We start from the raw sequence: 18,262 nt of genomic DNA, 5'->3' as shown, positions 1-18,262 counted from the left end.
TGACATTATTATTGGTTTCTTTTATGTCGTTTTATATGGATTGTTTTCTGATACAGCGCATGTATTAAATAAAATAAACAAAACAGGTATATAACAAGTGTATTTGCATGGTGTTGATAAATTGAACATATTTGAAGTGTTTTTATTTAACAAAACAATGTGTGAAATCCTATTATTATGTGGTTAGTTTTTGAATGGAATACTATTATTTTATTTCTGTATGTAATTAATTGACAGGCATGTAAGTTGACACAATTATAATGGTAAACCATTGAAATATTTAAACACAAGTTATTATGTAAAGTTATTTTTTGAACTAAAACAGATGTATCATCCAAGCAGGTAAGAAATGGAAGCACATACACACCGTGCATATACGAAATATATCGAAAATTTAAGGAAGACAATGTTACATATCAATCATAAACAATGTCGTCATTTCTTGCTCTAAAAGCCGTTAAGAAAAATCTTGAAGTAATGTCATGCAGTATTTTTTAAGTAAACCCGTGCAGTTATCTGGAAGTAAGCCCGTGCAGTAATCTTGAAGTAAAGAAATACAATAATCTTGATGTACATTCATGCAGTAATCTTGAAGTAAAGCAATACAGTTCTCTTGAAGAAAATCATGCATGCATAAATCTTGAAGAAAAGCCGTGCAATAATCTTGAAGTAAAGAATTGCAGTAATCTTGAAGTAAAAGCCTCGCAGTAATCTTGAAGTAAAGCATTGCAGTAATCTTGAAGTAAAGCCTTGCAGTAATCTTGAAGTACATGTAAAGCCTTGCCGTTATAACGCCAATATCAAACAAGCCTGATCGCATCAGCAGTAACTTCGCCCGGACGTTCATCCGACTGAAACATACTTATACTTAATTATCAGTACAGAGGTATTTAAATCTATCAATTATTGTTAGTACGGAAACATAATTGATGATAAGATAAAACAAAATTACAAACCGTATTTTCCAAATGATAAGAAATGTATTTTTTATGCCGTAGGTAGAGTACAAAACATATACAAAAAAAGACATACCTCTACTGTTTGAAGTGTATGCGACGCTTTTTCTTTTGATTCTTATCCAAGCTTTTCCTGGATAGGTTTTGCGAGGTCACCCACAACCTTTGCAGAGAGGGTGACCTGAACTACAGCGTGCTGTACAGTACCCATGGTCGCAAAAACGATCAACCCTAAGTCAGGGGCCTCCCATGCCACGGTTTTTACGTTGTCGTAATACTCCTTCCTCTCAAACCCTATCCACGCGTTACTTCCATAGTTGTACATTTGGTCAGCCCATCCACCATCATGGTTTGCGTTTTGCTTTGTTATTCCGACAGCTAACGTGTTCCTGTACCCATAGTAGTGATATGGTACTGACCACATAACGACTACTCTGCGAGATTTACCCTCGATTTCCCAGGACACCACACCAAAGGTACCAGTAGCCGAATATGCTGTCTTTCTTGCCACCATCGCCTCTTTTTGACCCGACAAAACGGGAACAGGAGAAGTAGCAATGACTCCACTCTTTACTGTAACCTCCGGATTGACCATATTAAACCTGGTCCAGTTGTCAACTTCCATGCCCATTGTAACCTTGTATGGCAATAGTGTGAGAGCTTTAATTGTCATAGTCGCAAGGCTTGCCCCAGCCGATACAACCCCCGCGGCGGCGGCTAATTTGGCGGCGGTTATCCCGGCGGGTAGAAGAGCGAGGAGAGGCAGGACACGCTTTTTATTTTGATTTGTTTCCATGTTATCATGGATAGATTTTGCGAGGTCACTCACAACTTTTCGACCTGCGTTGTGAGGTATCGGCGCTTGAATCTTTGTTATTTGTTCACCCAGTAACAGACAGATGGTAGCGATTGTCAGTGGAGAAGCCATTCTCTATGGTTCAGCCAGATTCTTGAACGAAAAAGTATATCAATATCAAAGTAAATAGAAAATAATCGAAAATTTGAAATAAGAATAATTTGAAATATACTGAGATAATAAAGGTATGGTAAAGGTATGGTACGCATTCTTGATAAAATATCAATAACTGATTTTGGAATACTCAGTATTATACAGTGAATCAGTTAATGTTCATAACAGTATGCATAAATTGAAGTACGGAAGGCAGTTCAGTATCTACCAAATCAAACCAACACTTAAAATGTTGGGTAAAAAAGAACACTCAGTAACACTTGTCAATTATGATCAGCCTAATGCGAGGCTTAGAAAATGAGAGCGAGGTTATTATGTTATTGACTTTTGTAGCTCGAGAATTATATTACATTTGGAATGGTATTCAAGCGTTCACTAACGGTTATTACTTATATCAAGTAACCAATGTAATATTTTAATCCTCATAAAGCGGCTGGAAAATTCAAAAGTCTTCGTCTTGCGAATATTTCTACAACGCGTTCATCAACGCCATCGAAGTTGTTAATTTACAAGATGCATTAAAATACATGGCTTTTAAGTGTTAATACTTTGTTAGTTTCGTTACATATGTATGGATGCATTTTTTTATCAAAGACAACTTTTTCAAAAAATAAAACATCATGCAAATGGAGTTTTTATCGGTTTGAATGTCGTTATTCGTTACACGTTCTATCTAATTGGACAGACAGGCTGTCATGTAACAGCTTATAACATATCGTTTATTCTTATGATGGAAATTAATAAGGGAATATTTCAATAATATGTAAATGCAACGTTAAGATGAATTTTGAGAATTTAATAATACATTTTTGGGAGATATTTGCATAAACTAAGACCTGATTTAAGATTTATTTCAAGTAAGAACACAAATACGTTTACACCCAGGGTGGGGTATAATTGGGATCAATCAAATGAAAAGTCATTTAGATAAAGAATCGAAGGGTCATATACTTAAAAATGAGTTCAGGGTCAGCATATAGACACGAGATTAATAGTACCCACACATGGTCATCGAAACAACACAGATGAAAGGGTCACCGAAAAGCCTTATTTGCAAAGGATACACAAGTTTGATTACTCAATACCAATATAAATTGATTAGATTTTAGTGCATTTGGCGAGCAAGTAAATACATGAATAGGTTGTTCCTTCTAGAACATTCTAATAAGTCAACCAATCCGTAATAAGCACGGACCTTGGTGACCAATGGAAATTACAAGTATATTTTATGTAAATTAACCTGGGGATAAAATGCAGTGTTTTAGTTAGTAAAAAAAAGATCTGCGGTTAGATTTGAAAAGAACTTGGAGAGTTGTCACGTCTTCTTGACGTGGCGGCCATGTAGGCTGCCGCGCTGTAAAATTGTATTTCGTGTACATTAGCAAGCGTTGTGTTAAAAGAAGTATTCGACATAAATAAATCGCGATGAAATCAGAAATGAACTTAGGTTGTTACTGTGTGTAATCAAGGAACAACGTGTAATTACGTGACAAGGCTTTTTACAGCGACTTTCAAAAATCACTACATGCGACACCAATCATGAAAACACAATCGTTCTGTAATAGTCAAAATAATATAAAGTTAAATTTATAAGTGCGTACCCTACTAAACAACGTTTTGAGGTTTTGAAGTATGTTGACGTAAAATTGTAACTGTCTTTAAAAATATAAACATATCCTTTGAATTGTTTTACAAAAAAATAAATAAATAACATAACTATATTCTTACCTGTGATTTGTAAATCACTTTCAAGCTTAAATTCGCTTAGTTTATGTCTTGTAATTTATACTTGTTCTGGGGTCAAATCGACCAATGAAAAGAAGGTGATCAAAATATTTTATCCACTCTAAACATGTCACAAATTAGATTTCCGTGAACAAATCACATGTTTCTTACTTGAAACTGCCTACACGTTTTATTTGTGTTGCAGTTTTCAAGAAATGAACACGTGAGGCGAAATGGTAACATTCGGCGTTATTTTATTGAACGGATTGTATCGTATCTTCAACGTGTATTTTACATAAACATCCAAGGTTCAATGAACAGGTGACTTCCAACTGCGCTGTATTCGCTCAATATTAAATATTCATTAACTAATTTTACGTCTGAAATCAATTCTAACTAGCTAGGATACTGCTTTTTGGGTTATGAATACCTAAGCAATTGCAAAATATAAATTAAACACGTTGCATCTATTTCCATGTTGAAGGGCAGTATTTAGAAGTTTATATGTTTCCAAAACTAAAAAGCTTGATACAAAGCACTTTTCCTTAAGTAAATATAGTCGTTAAATTTCAAGTATTTAGGAAATACTGGCCTCAGTGGCCGGTCAATGGTAGATTTTCAAAAATATTCAAGCCTTTTCCTTAACGATCATTGATATAATTAAATATTAAAATAAAACATCTATGTTTACGCTGCAAGAAATGTTGTTCTTACCTAAACACAATGCATGCTTTTTTGTTGGACTTACGGTGTAAATGTAATAAAACGTACACGCTTATTTTTAAAGTTGATTACAGGTATCTTCAAACGATTGCAATATTTAATTAAAAAATCGTATTAAACCTTGTTATTACAAGACCAGTGTTTAATTATCCGCTGTGAAAAGATCACAGTCAGGTGAAGAGCGAAAACGCCGAATGCATGTTTATGCGTCCGTACGTGACTCCATCCTACTGTATGGCTACGAGCCCAAGATAAATGCGCACGTCCGGAACAAGGCAACATAGCTTGTAGATGATGATGAGGATGATGGTGATGATGATGATGATTGTGATGATGATGATGATGGTGATGATGATGTTTATGTTGATGATGATGATGATGGTGGTGGTGGTGATGATGATGCTTTAGATGATGTTGGGGGTAGTTATGATGATGATGATGATGATGATGATGATGATGATGATGATGATGATGATGATGATGATGATAATGATGATGATGATGATGATGATGATGATGATGATGATGATGATGATGATGATGATGATGATGATGATGATGATGATGATGATGATGATGATGATGAGGATGATGATGATGATGATGATGATGATGATGATGATGATGATTTTCCACAATGGCGTGGCCTTTTTCTTTCCTTATGTAATATATCTTGTTTATGCTGTGGGCTGTAATTATACATGTTTAAGTATTACAATGTTGCTTCTGCATTTATGTAATTTATCATATTTTGCATAAGCGACACATTGGATAAACATGCAACATTGACAATTACGCTAAAAAATGCACAAACTGTTAACGTGTTTTTAAGAACACACAAATATAAACATAAAGGGATCAGTTTGAAGAATCGTGTTATACAATCGATACAATACAGCTAAATGAAACGTCAACAAATATGTCAAGGAAATTGTTATGTTCCTTAAAACGGAAAACCGCCATGAAACGATCATTGCAAAGCATGGGGATTTTAAACCGATCTGAGGATCATCTGAGCTCAACACTCACCCAAGCACCAATGACAAACCGAACGCGCCTCCTTAACCAGTCAAACCAATTAAACCGTTCTCACGAAAATGAAAACGCGACGGCCAAAAAGATTCGAATAATAAACATATAAGTTACATATTGTCGTTGTCATTGGAAATATATTACAACAAAAAGGAGATTATATATTTATTAGCATGAAGAGAAACCATCATCCATAAAAAAAATACTTTTATATCTATAAGGTTACCAATGTTTCATTCGTAGTTTGTCAATCGAACTAGGGAGTAGAAAGATATTAACTATGTGTCAAGCAGTTTTAACAAAAATGTGAACTGTTACATCCTATAAAGACTGCAATATGAAAATCATATGTACGGGTATGTGTTGTATTGCATCCAAACAGCACAAAGAAAACTGTTGTCGTAGTTTATTTAGCAAACATTATTAACGGTATGAATGAAAACAGTCTAGTTCATTCAAACTACTTGTGTTACACAACACCAGCTATAAATATTAAGTGAGCACTACTAGGGTCACCGCATTGAACGCTTACTATTGCGACGGACGTTGCAAATGGCTGTCAACATAATTTGCACCATTAAAAGATAAATATCAGGTTCAGGTTTTTATTCGTGTATAGTGTATATATGCTCCTTTGAAACTTTCCTTTACCGTTGTTATGTAAGACCATCCACAAAAACCCACGAGTTCATATCCTATGATGAACTTTGGATGCCATATTCATTTTGGGTCGACGAAAAAGTCATTTGAGTGAAGGAGATTCTAATGGGATGATCACACACGCGTCAATGTTATTAGCACGAACCACTTTAATATTGCTGATTTGTATGTAATTAGAGTTATTGTAGGGGCGAACATGTATTTTATGTTTCTCTTTAACGGATCTCAAGTGTTCAGTAACTTTAATGGCTTCTTGCGCCGCAATTAAATTGATAGGCATCTTAGAAAGTCGCTTTGAAATGCAATATACAATAATTTAACCAGTTTGTAATACTTTAAGAGATGACGCATTCTAATGTGAACTGATTTACTGTGACCAACATACCGCAGAATTCAATCATTTCTAAGTGGTAATTTAATGATCTGCTGTCGACTTTCTCATAATATATCTAATTGCTAATAATATCCGAGTTGTGGAAAATATCATCAAATACATTAAATAATCTGTACACTGTGACATTCAATATCTGGTGAAAACAAAAATACAACCACAGGAAAATATATACGGTATACATGGCATGCTCATTAAACTTTGGCAAACTATGTCGTTTGCGTAAACGAATCACATGAAGGTAGCCGAATTCATAAATTAAAACGTAATTAATACCACGAAAGTTAGTGTTAGTTCAATTTAAATTCTTGAGCTAAATGTATAGGTCTTAATTGTCAGTAAAATCCGGGACGTTCAGTAGCTCATCAAACGCGTTACCACTAATAACTAGGCTTTTAAAGTTATTTTATAAAGAATTGTTAACGCCCTGTTAGTAATAGACGTATTTTATAAAAGTATACATCAAACAAGAAGGATAGCTACTGCGTGGAGATATTCAGTGACATGGTTACAAACGCTTAATAATCGTACCAGTTGCGAATGCTTTTTATTCAAAGCCAACATAAATTTTAACAAGTGCAAAACGAAAAGCATTTCATATCAAAACCGTTTATTAAATGTAAATAGTAATACAATATTTGCTACACACCAACCTATACCAGTGCAAAAAACGTTTGGAATTATGTTCGTTTCCTTTCAATGTCTTTTCATGCCGAACGTATAGTCATATAATTGCTTGTCGGCTTAAACACTCGAACGTCAATTATAAAATAAATGAGTTTGAGCCAAATGTCCTGTTGACAGCATGACTGTGTATAGCATAAAAGAATTGTCAAATAATAGAGCGTACGTGTTAAGCATAGTGAGGCAGTTTGTCGCTCGCAAGCCAACACCAGGTCTCTGCATCCTGATCGTCTGTCTCGTGAAAACAACCATCAATGTAGCTTATTGCTTCACATGTAATATTTTTTATATTTATTCATCAAGCTTTAGAGCATGTCTTTCGTAAAAACAACCTCTTTTTTATTCGGGTATTTGTAACGCAAAATGCATTTTGACAGTCTTTACTTATACGTTTAATTAATGAACGTTTTTCATAGAAATGTTAGATCACTTTCTCGAAAATTGGAAATTTCACAGAAGGAAAAATGATTATATTCATATGATTCGCACTTAAGTTCCATATATGTGAATGAAATGCTATGAAGCGGCTATATGATTTATATTCTTTGCAAATGAATATCATTTCGTTGTAATTTTCTGGTTTCAAATGTCAAGTTTATTTTAAACGCAAGTTTCGATGTGTCAGCGTATGCTTTTTATGACATATTAGGCGACGGCTTGGCTGCCAAACACATGCGCTCGCCTAAAACCAATCCTTAATTACATTATTTGTTTCACAAACCTCACTGATTTGGGCCTGTTTATAACCACCCATGATTGCCATGTCATATTAACGCGATAATGTTTTTTTTTTGGAGTACCATTTACCATTCTCCTTTCTTTTCAATTCAACTGTGAAGAGATGATAACTGATATGGACAAGACAAGTGTACATTTTTTCAAATACATGTTCATCTACCTGATTTATCATGGGGATATCTTGTTGATTTTTATGACGAATGTCGCGTTATTTGCATGTATTGGACATTAATTTAATGATGATGTATATGTTTGTGCGATGCATTACAATCTATTTACATTAGGCCCACATACCTGAACGGTTATGTGCTGTTCACATAGCCATCTCAGCCGAGATTTCAAAAAAAGTTCTACGTGAGTTTAATAATAATTGGGAAAAACTTTGAACTTGGCAAGAATAACATTGAATCAATTTATGAGCAAATTCGATGATTATTTTGCAGAACCTATGAGTGCTGGAGTGTTTACCAGGTTTTGTTAAGTCATATAAAAAGTGTTCAAACTCTTGCAGGCATGTTTTTGTCACCTCCAAAGTGTACTCTGCTAATATATCTTTATATAAAATACTTTTGTTTAAGTTTTCAGTTTTCACTTTTATGGAAAACATGTTACCAGAATGATAGGGTCAAGATCTGAATACATTTAATGGAATACCATTATGTTGCATTCCAAAGACAAAGCATCAAAACCAGGTGGTTTCATAGAAGATGAATGTATAACCATTTACATATATAAGGTCATACATATATATAATGGTCGGGGATCAAGCTGACTTTCAGACAATGTCAGCATCTGAAACCAAACACGATTTCACAATCGTTGTGCCTGATTCTAAAACGTATACATACACATTTCAGCATGCTCATAGTGTACCAATAAATTTTTAAAGGGTCAACATCTTATCAGATTGTGCAACCATTTTGTCAATTTTAACATCATCTTGGTACTGATATGCTTATTCGAACACCTCAAACATTGCCTGTCTTGCCCCAAAACTGACAAGATAATGTTTGCAAATGATCGAACTTCTGGTCGACTGTTCAAATGTTTAAAGAATTCCAAATTTTGAAAGAATCCGTCAAATGTGGGGCAAACTTGCAGTCATTAATTGTTCATAAAAAAGTTCATTCATTTGGATACATAACTTTCTTTACATACAATCCTAGCACTTAAACTGCTTTTCAAAACAAAACTAGAGCACCCGATCATGTATAACTGTTTATAATAAATAAAAGTTCTTACCACGTTGATGAAAAATCATATGCAAACATACATTCAAGGGAGATCGCCTACATTGCAAGGTGATGGCCGCTTTCCTATCTTAAAAGTCATTAAGAGGGTTCGAACACATGTGACATGTGGATCCAAATAAGGACATATAAAATAAAGCCGTGTACAAATTAAGTTTTGTTTTATAATCATAGTAAAAATCGTTATATTACTTATTTCCGGTGTTCATATTTCTATAATTTCGATGTGGAGCGGTGCATACTTAATTACACGTGTAAACGTAAAAATCACAGTTATATTCAACCAAGCATACCATAATGTGTTGTAAATAAACTGATTTCGGAAAAGCACGAGTTTAGAAAAGCCAACTAATCACCCCGGTATAAACAACGCTGGACCATTAAATCAACCAATGATAGCTATAAATAATAACGGTTGATACGGTGTGTGATTTTGAAACGATTATTAATAGGTCATCTTTATTTGTACCATCAGATTAGTGGGTTTATCCAAAAAGTTGCTTTTTCCAGGATACATATATTGATTCTTCTACCATAAAATACCGTTTAACATAGCATCTTTCGTCGTGATTGTTTAAACTCTGCAGAAAAATACGATATTTCGCGTCATGAAAGTCACGTCTTTCACGACATACTTAAATTGTTTTCACTATTTTGAAGTAAATATCCACTCAATTTTGATGCAGTAAACGGCAATAACATGTAAAGTATATTCTTCGTTCGATGGAATATCTTTTAATTACAAACTTACCTTCTTTTCTCGTTTTCTTTCTTTCTTTGCTGGACTCGTCAAAAAGTGTGCGGCCGTGTTTTTGACAGAAGGAGGCGGTGTATGGCACGCGGTTCGACGCATAATCCCAAGAAACTAGGTTTCTCATGAGAACCTAAGTTCTCAGAACGCTTGAAGATTGCACATGGCGTCAAGAACCCAAGTTTTCAAATGAGAACCTAGGTTTTCATGAGAACCTAGGTTCTCATTTGAAAACCTAGGTTTTCATGAGAACCTAGGTTTTCATGAAAAACCTAGTTACTTGGGATTATGCGTCGAACAGCTTGCCATATGCGTGGTTTTCATTTGGGAACCATAGGTTCTCTGAGAACCTAGGTTCTCTGAGAACCTAGGTTTTCAGAAAACCTAGGTTCTCATGAGAACCTAGGTTCTCATTATGAGAACCAAGGTTCTCATAGAACCCAGGTTCTCATGAGAACCTAGGTTCTTTGAAAACCTAGGTTCTCTGAAAACCTAGGTTCTCTGAAAACCTAGGTTCTCTGAGAACCTAGGTTCTCAGAGAACCTAGGTTTTCAGAATTAAGCGTCGGACGGCGTAAACTTGCTCGTTTGGAATACGGGACACATATTATTCAGGGCTCAGTATCAATGGGGTTCACATATGATTACACACGGGCTGGACAGAATGAAAACACGCCGTTAAGAACTTTATTTTTGCAGATATCTCAAGCTATTGAAATATGTTTGCAAAGTCTTTAGCGCATAATTTTTTCTTGCAGTGTTGCCGATATCTTACTATTGAATAATACATCATTACACATAATCATTAGAGATAAAACTTGTATTTTATACCATAAAGCTTGCTTCCTACATGTAGGTCACAGACATACTTAAAATAGAAAACTGTACCGTACAGTCGTTTAAGGCCCGAACAAGGGAATTGAATATTTGAAACTCATTTAATGCTGTAACAATATATTATGTAACGATTGATCTGAATTTTTAGTCTCAAAATAATATTTACAATCAAAGATGTATTTCATAAACAGTTCAATTTTTTATTAACGTGTTCAGACCAATGTCGACCGATTACTTTACTAATTTCATTCCTAAATAACACCCATGCACGGAAACATGAACAAGAGGCGGTCACTGACGGCTAATGCCTGTGATCACAAATATTCAACAGATAAGTTTCGTAGAATATTACTGAGCATTGTCTGAACATTGTTCAGAAAATGCTCTTGGGGAGAAACATTCACGGTTTCACGCCTATTTCTATTCATGTTACACATATTCCGCCAGCGTGTACTAAGCAATGGGAGACAACTGGAGGTTAATTATGGCACGCGGTTCGACGCATAATCCCAAGAAACTAGGTTTCTCAGAGAAACTAGGTTCTCTGAAAACCTAGGGTCTCTGAGAACCTAGGTTCTCAGAGAAACTAGGTTCTCATGAGAACCTAGGTTATTGAAATCCCAAGAAACCAGGTTTCTCACGAGAACCTAGGTTCTCATGAAAACCTAGGTTCTCATGAGAACCAAGGTTTATGAAATCCCAAGAAACCATGTTTCTCATGAGAACCTAGGTTCTCATGAGAACCTAGGTTTTCATGAGAACCTAGGTTCTCATTTGAAAACCTTGGTTTACGCTTGAGAACCTAGGTTCTCATGAGAAACTAGGTTTTTCATGAGAACCTAGGTTCTCATAGACACATAGAACTTAGGTTCTCATGAGAACCTAGGTTCTCATTCTGAGAACTTAAGTTCTCGTTTGGTATCCTAGGTTTTCAAAAGAACCTAGGTTCTCATTTGAAACCTAGGTTCTCATGAGAACCTAGGTTCTCATTTGAAAACCTAGGTTCTCATGAGAACCTAGGTTCTCATTCTGAGAACCTAGGTTCTCATTTTGAGAACCTAGGTTCTCATGAGAAACCTAGTTTCTTGGGATTATGCGTCGAACCGCTTGCAATAACGGTGCTCTTGTCAGAAGTATAAAATTTCGACGGTGAGCGGACAAGTTGTGGTATTCGCCCTATCACCGTGTATATTCTCAATTGTTGGTAAAATTGCGGGGAGAAGATACGAAAAAAAGTTTCAACTAAAAGTCAACCCATTGGAAATACTTAAATATGCTATTATATGCCATTAGTTAACAGGGGACGGTTAGGTTATGCGCTTAAATTGTGGCAGGGATGTAACACATATCACATTTGTCACTGGTCCATGTTGTAAAATGCAGAAACCAGGTGCGCCACGCTGATTATAACAATGAAATATTACTATTAAGAATAATTTCTTTGCATAGTATTGTTGTACGACTAACGCGTTTGAAACATCCTTCCCACATAATTACATTCCACAAATCGATCTATTCAGACTATCTGACCCGAACTTTTTTGTATGAAAAATTAAGCAAAATAAGTATCTTACTAGATATCAAATTTCGTGGAACGAAAAAGAAAAGAATCAAATAAATATTTTTTGAAATATTCGATGAAAACATTATCTATCTATCTATCTATCTATCTATCTATCTATCTATCTATCTATCTATCTATCTATCTATCTATCTATCTATCTATCTATCTATCTATCTAGCTATCTATCTATCTATCTATCTATCTATCTATCTATCTATCTATCTATCTATCTATCTATCTATCTATCTATCTATCTATCTATCTATCTATCTATCTATCTAGCTATCTAGCGAGCGTAGCAGCGAGCGAGCGAGCGAGCATCTAGCAGCATCGAGCGAGGACTACGAGCGAGCGAGCGATCATCATCGAGCGAGCTATCTAGCGAGCGAGCTATCGAGGAGCGAGCTATGCGAGCAGCTAGCGAGCGAGCTAGGAGATCTATCGACTAGCGATCGAGCTATCTATCGAGCAGCTAGCGAGTCGAGGATCGACGAGCGAGCATCTAGCGATCGACTATCTATCTAGCTAGCTATCGATCTACTATCTCTATCTATCTATCTATCTATCTATCTATCTATCGATCTATCTATCTATCTATCTATCTATCTATCTATCTATCTATCTATCTATCTATCTATCTATCTATCTATCTATCTATCTATCTATCTATCATTCTATCATATCTATCCTTTGCCTTGCTATCCACCCATATAAAGCTTTTTTGTTATCAAGTTGTCAACAGCCGGCGAAAAAAATCAATTGAGTAAAAAACGTTCAAATTGGATGATTTCCCGAGCGTCATTTTTTATTTTTAATTGCACAAACCACTTGAAAATATAGCAGATTGGTATTTAATAGGAGTCATTTTTGGTATTTATGTATTTTATGTTTCTGTTTAATGTAGCGTTGAAGTGTTTATAAACGTTAAAGGCTTTTTGCGCTGCAATTAATTTTAATGACATCTTAATAAACGTGTTTTTTTTTAAATGCAATATCCAATATTTTACTATTTGCAATGCTTTTATTGATGACGCATGTTGAATAGTTGTATTTATTTTCTGTGATCAAATACCGGGACCACACTATCAAAATATGCAATAATAGCTCAATGTAAATGTAATGATTTGCGGTCGACCATCTCATAAAATATATCATAACTCATAATGTCCGAGTTGTTCGAAATATGTTATATGTACACAATGACATTCAATATCAAGAGAAAAAAAGACATGACTCATACTGGAAATAATACATAATATACCTTATATATCAATACTAAGACGCTGGGCGTTCAATTTAAATGAATTATTTAATTGTTACAGTTCTTTATCGGCTCCGGGACATTCGGTATTCCATCAAGATCTACCAATCAAGTTTAAATAGTTCATTTTAAATATTTTGTAACGCAATGTTAGTAATACATTTATTGTGAAACATACTATATCGACTTGAAGGGCAGCTACTGCGTGCATATATATGATGCCCCGGTTACAAACGCTATCATTTTTTACCGATGTTTGATGAATTTTAATCAGTTCCAACATATTGTTTAACAAATGTAAACCCAAGTGCCTGTGTTATTAAAATTGTAATCGATTTAGTTTACGATTAAATTTTGCTAAGTATATTTGCTAGGCACCAGCAGATATTATTTGAGAAAACGTCGGTTTTCCTTTAACTCCAATCTCTGTGCATGTCGTTTATAATACGAAGATACCGTCTTTAATGTAATTTAACATATACTTCTGAACGTCGAATATTCATTGAGTCGTACGTCAGGTTTAGAGAAAAATCTGTATCTAGCACGGAGTGAATCTTAAATCACAGCGCATCCATGTAAAGCGTGGTGAGTCAGTGCGTCACTTGCAAGCTAACACATGTATCTGGGTCTGCTTCAGCGTTTCCCTACATCGTCTTCGTGTGTCTCTCAAAACCTCATTAATTTAGCGTATTGCTTAACATGTATTGACGATATTTATATCCAAAGTCATCAGATTCAGAAGATAAAATTTATTTTTTCAAAACAAGTTTCATCTAGAGTAAGAATTGTAACGTCTTTAAACGGCCCATTAATATACAGTTCGAATGAAAACGCACAGTGTGAATATCAACGTATGTTTTAATTACTGTTTCAATGTTCAACTAAGCGAAATTCTTCGGGATTTATGAAACATTTCATATCGACGCTGTGTATGTTTACCCATCGATACTCGCTTGTTCGAAACGTTTTTCAAACACCGAATAATTGTATTAAGATGAGCTTCTTTTTAAATGCACCGCTCATTTCTTCCGATCCTTTTAGGCACTTTGTTTTCAAAATAACTTTCCACAAAACTTCAAATTAACTTTACCAAATATGTAGACTGCGAAGTATTTACCTAATTATAAAAAAGCGTTTAGTTTTACGTACGTTCAGTTTAATATTTGCATGAACAATTATTGAAACATTTCTGACATAACGATCACTATACTAGTTTTTTTTGTATTTATTATGTGTTAACATTTTTTTCTATAAAGAGAGTGCTTAAATATACTATGATTTTTGAATCTGTTTTAAGACAATCTGAGCGTGATAAAGAGGAGAGAAAGAGGGGCGACTAAATTGATGTTGAAGTGTCTCAACAAGATGTGATTGACGACTGCTTCATGTTTTAGTACTGCTCCTGATACAAAACCAGATACTGTAAGTTCATAAGTGACGTTTTCCCGTTTTCCGTTCACTGGTGTACCTGAAAATACATATTCCTTACCTACAACATTAACGTTTACGTTTGAACATCCAATCTTTACTGATGATGCGCATGCTGTATTTGTTCTTGTATGTGTAATGCACGATGTTGTAAAACATATTTTACCTGATTTCGTATTTGTCGCATATGTTTTATAAAAGTACTTGTTAATATAAATGATGCATCCCTTTCTCTAAAAGGGATTATTTCACAGATGAAAACGTATAGCTGTTTTCAATAACATGTTGCATATTTAATTGATAAATCATGCAATAAAGCGGCTAAATGGTTTCAACGCTTCGCAAATAAGTAACTTTTTTTCTGTTATATTTTTGCGGTTAATGTCTACAAGATTTTCAAAACAAGCTTTTTTGCAGGTTCATGCTTGCAATGACATTCAAGACGCCGTCTAGGCTACGAACAAAAAATGGGCTTGTCTAAAACCAAACACAAAATACACGTAATCACATGATATATTCTTCACATTATAAACTGGTTCGTGCCTGTTTATAACCACCCGTGTGTATCCTGTAAAATTCACGAGAAACATAGTTGTTTTCTTATTCGATGTACTTTATCACTTTTAAGTTTCGTATCAACTGAACTGAGAAGCGATGATAGTTATCGTCCGTTAGGGCTGGCTGCACTCCCCGTCCTGTAGAACCTGTCTTTTTGAGATGAAACTGGGGAGACTCTCTAAGGCCACCAATATTTACCATGGCGACCGCGGCGATGACCAGACTGAGTAGATTGTGTACATGCAGCTCCGTCATATTTTCCATCAGGTACAGGCCCTGCATGTCTACATCCTACTGTACGGCTACGAGCCCGAGACAAACGAGAACGTCCGGAGCATAGCTTGTTTATGATGATGACGATGATGATGACGATGATAATGATGGTGATGATGATGATGCTAATGATGCTGCTGCTGCTGATGATGATGATGTTAGTGTTATTGTTGGTGGTGGTGATGGTGGCGATGGTGATGATGATGATACTGATGACGAGAAGAAGGAGGATGATGATGATGATGATGATGATGATGATAATGATGATGACAATGATGATGATAATGATAATGATGATGATGATGTTGATGATGATGATGATGATGATGATGATGATGATGATGATGATGATGATGATGATGATGATGATGATGATGATGATGATGATGATGATGATGATGATGATGATGATGATGATGATGATGATGATGATGATGATGATGATGATGATGATGATGATGATGATGATGATGATGATGATGATGACGACGATGATGATGATGATGATGATGATGATGATGATGATGATGATGATGATGATGATGATGATGATGATGATGATGATGATGATGATGATGATGATGATGATGATGATGATGATGATGATGATGATGACGGCCTTTTCTTTCTACTATTGCATACCCTGTGTACGCTGTGGACTGTAATTATACATTTTTAAGGATTATAATGTTGCTTCTACATTTGTGGAAAGTGTCATATTTTGCATAAGCTATACAACAACGCCTTCAAAATCACTGGCTTTTGCAATCACGCTTCTCTTGCAAGTAGCAGTACTCAGAATTATGGCTGATCAATTGGATATACATGTAATATTGACCTTTACCCTTAAAAATGCACAAACTGTTAATGTTAACGTGTTATTAAGAACGCACAAAAATAAACATAACGAGAAAAAGTTTAAGAATCGTGTTATACAATCGATACAATACAGCTAAATGAAACGTCAACAAATATGTCAAGGAAAATGTTCCTTGAAACGGAAAACCGCCATGGAACGGTCATTGCAAAGCATTGGATTTTAAACAGGTCTGATGGTCATCTGAGCCCAACACTCAACACCCAAGCATCAATGACAAACCGAGCACGCATCCGCCAACAGTCACCCAAGCATCAATGACAAACCGAGCACGCATCTGCCAACACTCACCCAAGCATCAATAACAAACCGAGCACGCATCCGCCAAAACTCACCCAAGCATCAATGATTAACCGAGCACGCATCCGCCAACACTCACCAAAGAATCAATGACAAACCGAGCACGCATCCGCCAACACTCACCCAAGCATCAATGACAAACTGAGCACGCATCCGCCAACACTCACCCAAGCATCAATGACAAACCGAGCACGCATCCTCCAACACTCACCCAAGCATCAATGACAAACCGAGCACGCATCCGCCAACACTCACCCACGCATCAATGACAAACCGAGCACGCATCCGCCAACACTCACCCAAGCATCAATGACAAACCGAGCACGCATCCGCAAACACTCACCGAATCATCAATGAAAAACCGAGCACGCATCCGCCAACACTCACCCAAGCATCAATGACAAATCGAGCACGCATCCGCCAACACGCACCCAAACATAAATGACAAACCGAGCACGCATCCGTAACCAGTTAAACCAATTAAACCATTCACACGAAAAATGAAAACATGACGACCGAAAAGATTCGAATAATAAACATATAAATTACATAGTATCGTTGTTATCGGAAATCTATTAAAACGAAAAGGAGATAATACATTTATAAGCATGAAGAGAAATGATCATCCATAAAAATACTTATCTATAAAGTTAGCAATGTTTCATCAGTAATTTGTCAACCGAACTAGGAAGTAAAAATATAGTAAATATGTGTCAAGCAGATTTAAAAATATGTGAACTTTTACATCCTATAAAGACTGCAATATGAAAATCATATATGAGGGTATTCGTTGTATTGCATCCAAACAGAACACAGAAAACTGTTGTCGTAGTTTATATAGCAAACAATATATTTCAAGAAACTGTATGAATGAAAAACTTCTTGTTCATGTCAACTACTTGTGTTGTAACAATGCACCCAGCTATACATATAATGTATACACATATATACAAGTGAGCACAACTAGGATAACCGAATTTGAACGCTTACTATTTCGACGGACTTTGCGAATGACTGAGAGCATAATTTGCGCATTTTAAAGCTAAATTTGAGGTTCAGGTTTTTATTATTTGTGTTTGGTGTATAGATCCTTCTTTGAAACTTTCCTTTACCGTTGTTGTGTAAGGCCATCTAACAAAATCAACAAGTTAATACCCTATGATGAACGTTGGATACCATATTAATTTTGGGTCGACGAACAATCATTTAAGTGAAAGAGATTCTTATGGGATGATAACACAAGCGTCAATTTTATTAGCACAAACCACTAAAATATTGCTGATTG

General features: G+C 35.4%; 1 protein-coding gene across 1 annotated transcript; it reads right to left on the bottom strand.

Annotated features, from left to right (window-relative positions):
- Positions 1-213: 213 nt before the first annotated feature.
- LOC127844714 (tereporin-Ca1-like) lies at positions 214-3,746 on the bottom strand. The gene is made up of 3 exons (XM_052375143.1): positions 3,655-3,746; positions 1,033-1,905; positions 214-851 (listed from the first exon to the last, which is right to left on the bottom strand). Exon 2 carries the CDS (start codon positions 1,882-1,884, stop codon positions 1,075-1,077), a length of 810 nt encoding a protein of 269 aa, XP_052231103.1. The 5' UTR covers positions 1,885-1,905; positions 3,655-3,746; the 3' UTR covers positions 214-851; positions 1,033-1,074.
- Between the last annotated feature and the right edge of the window lie 14,516 nt (positions 3,747-18,262).

This window comes from Dreissena polymorpha, chromosome 9 (genome assembly GCF_020536995.1).
Source record: "Dreissena polymorpha isolate Duluth1 chromosome 9, UMN_Dpol_1.0, whole genome shotgun sequence".
Taxonomy (NCBI): Eukaryota; Metazoa; Mollusca; class Bivalvia; order Myida; family Dreissenidae; genus Dreissena; species Dreissena polymorpha.
Note: the sequence above shows the minus strand (reverse complement) of the source record. Positions and strands in the feature narration are given on the sequence as shown.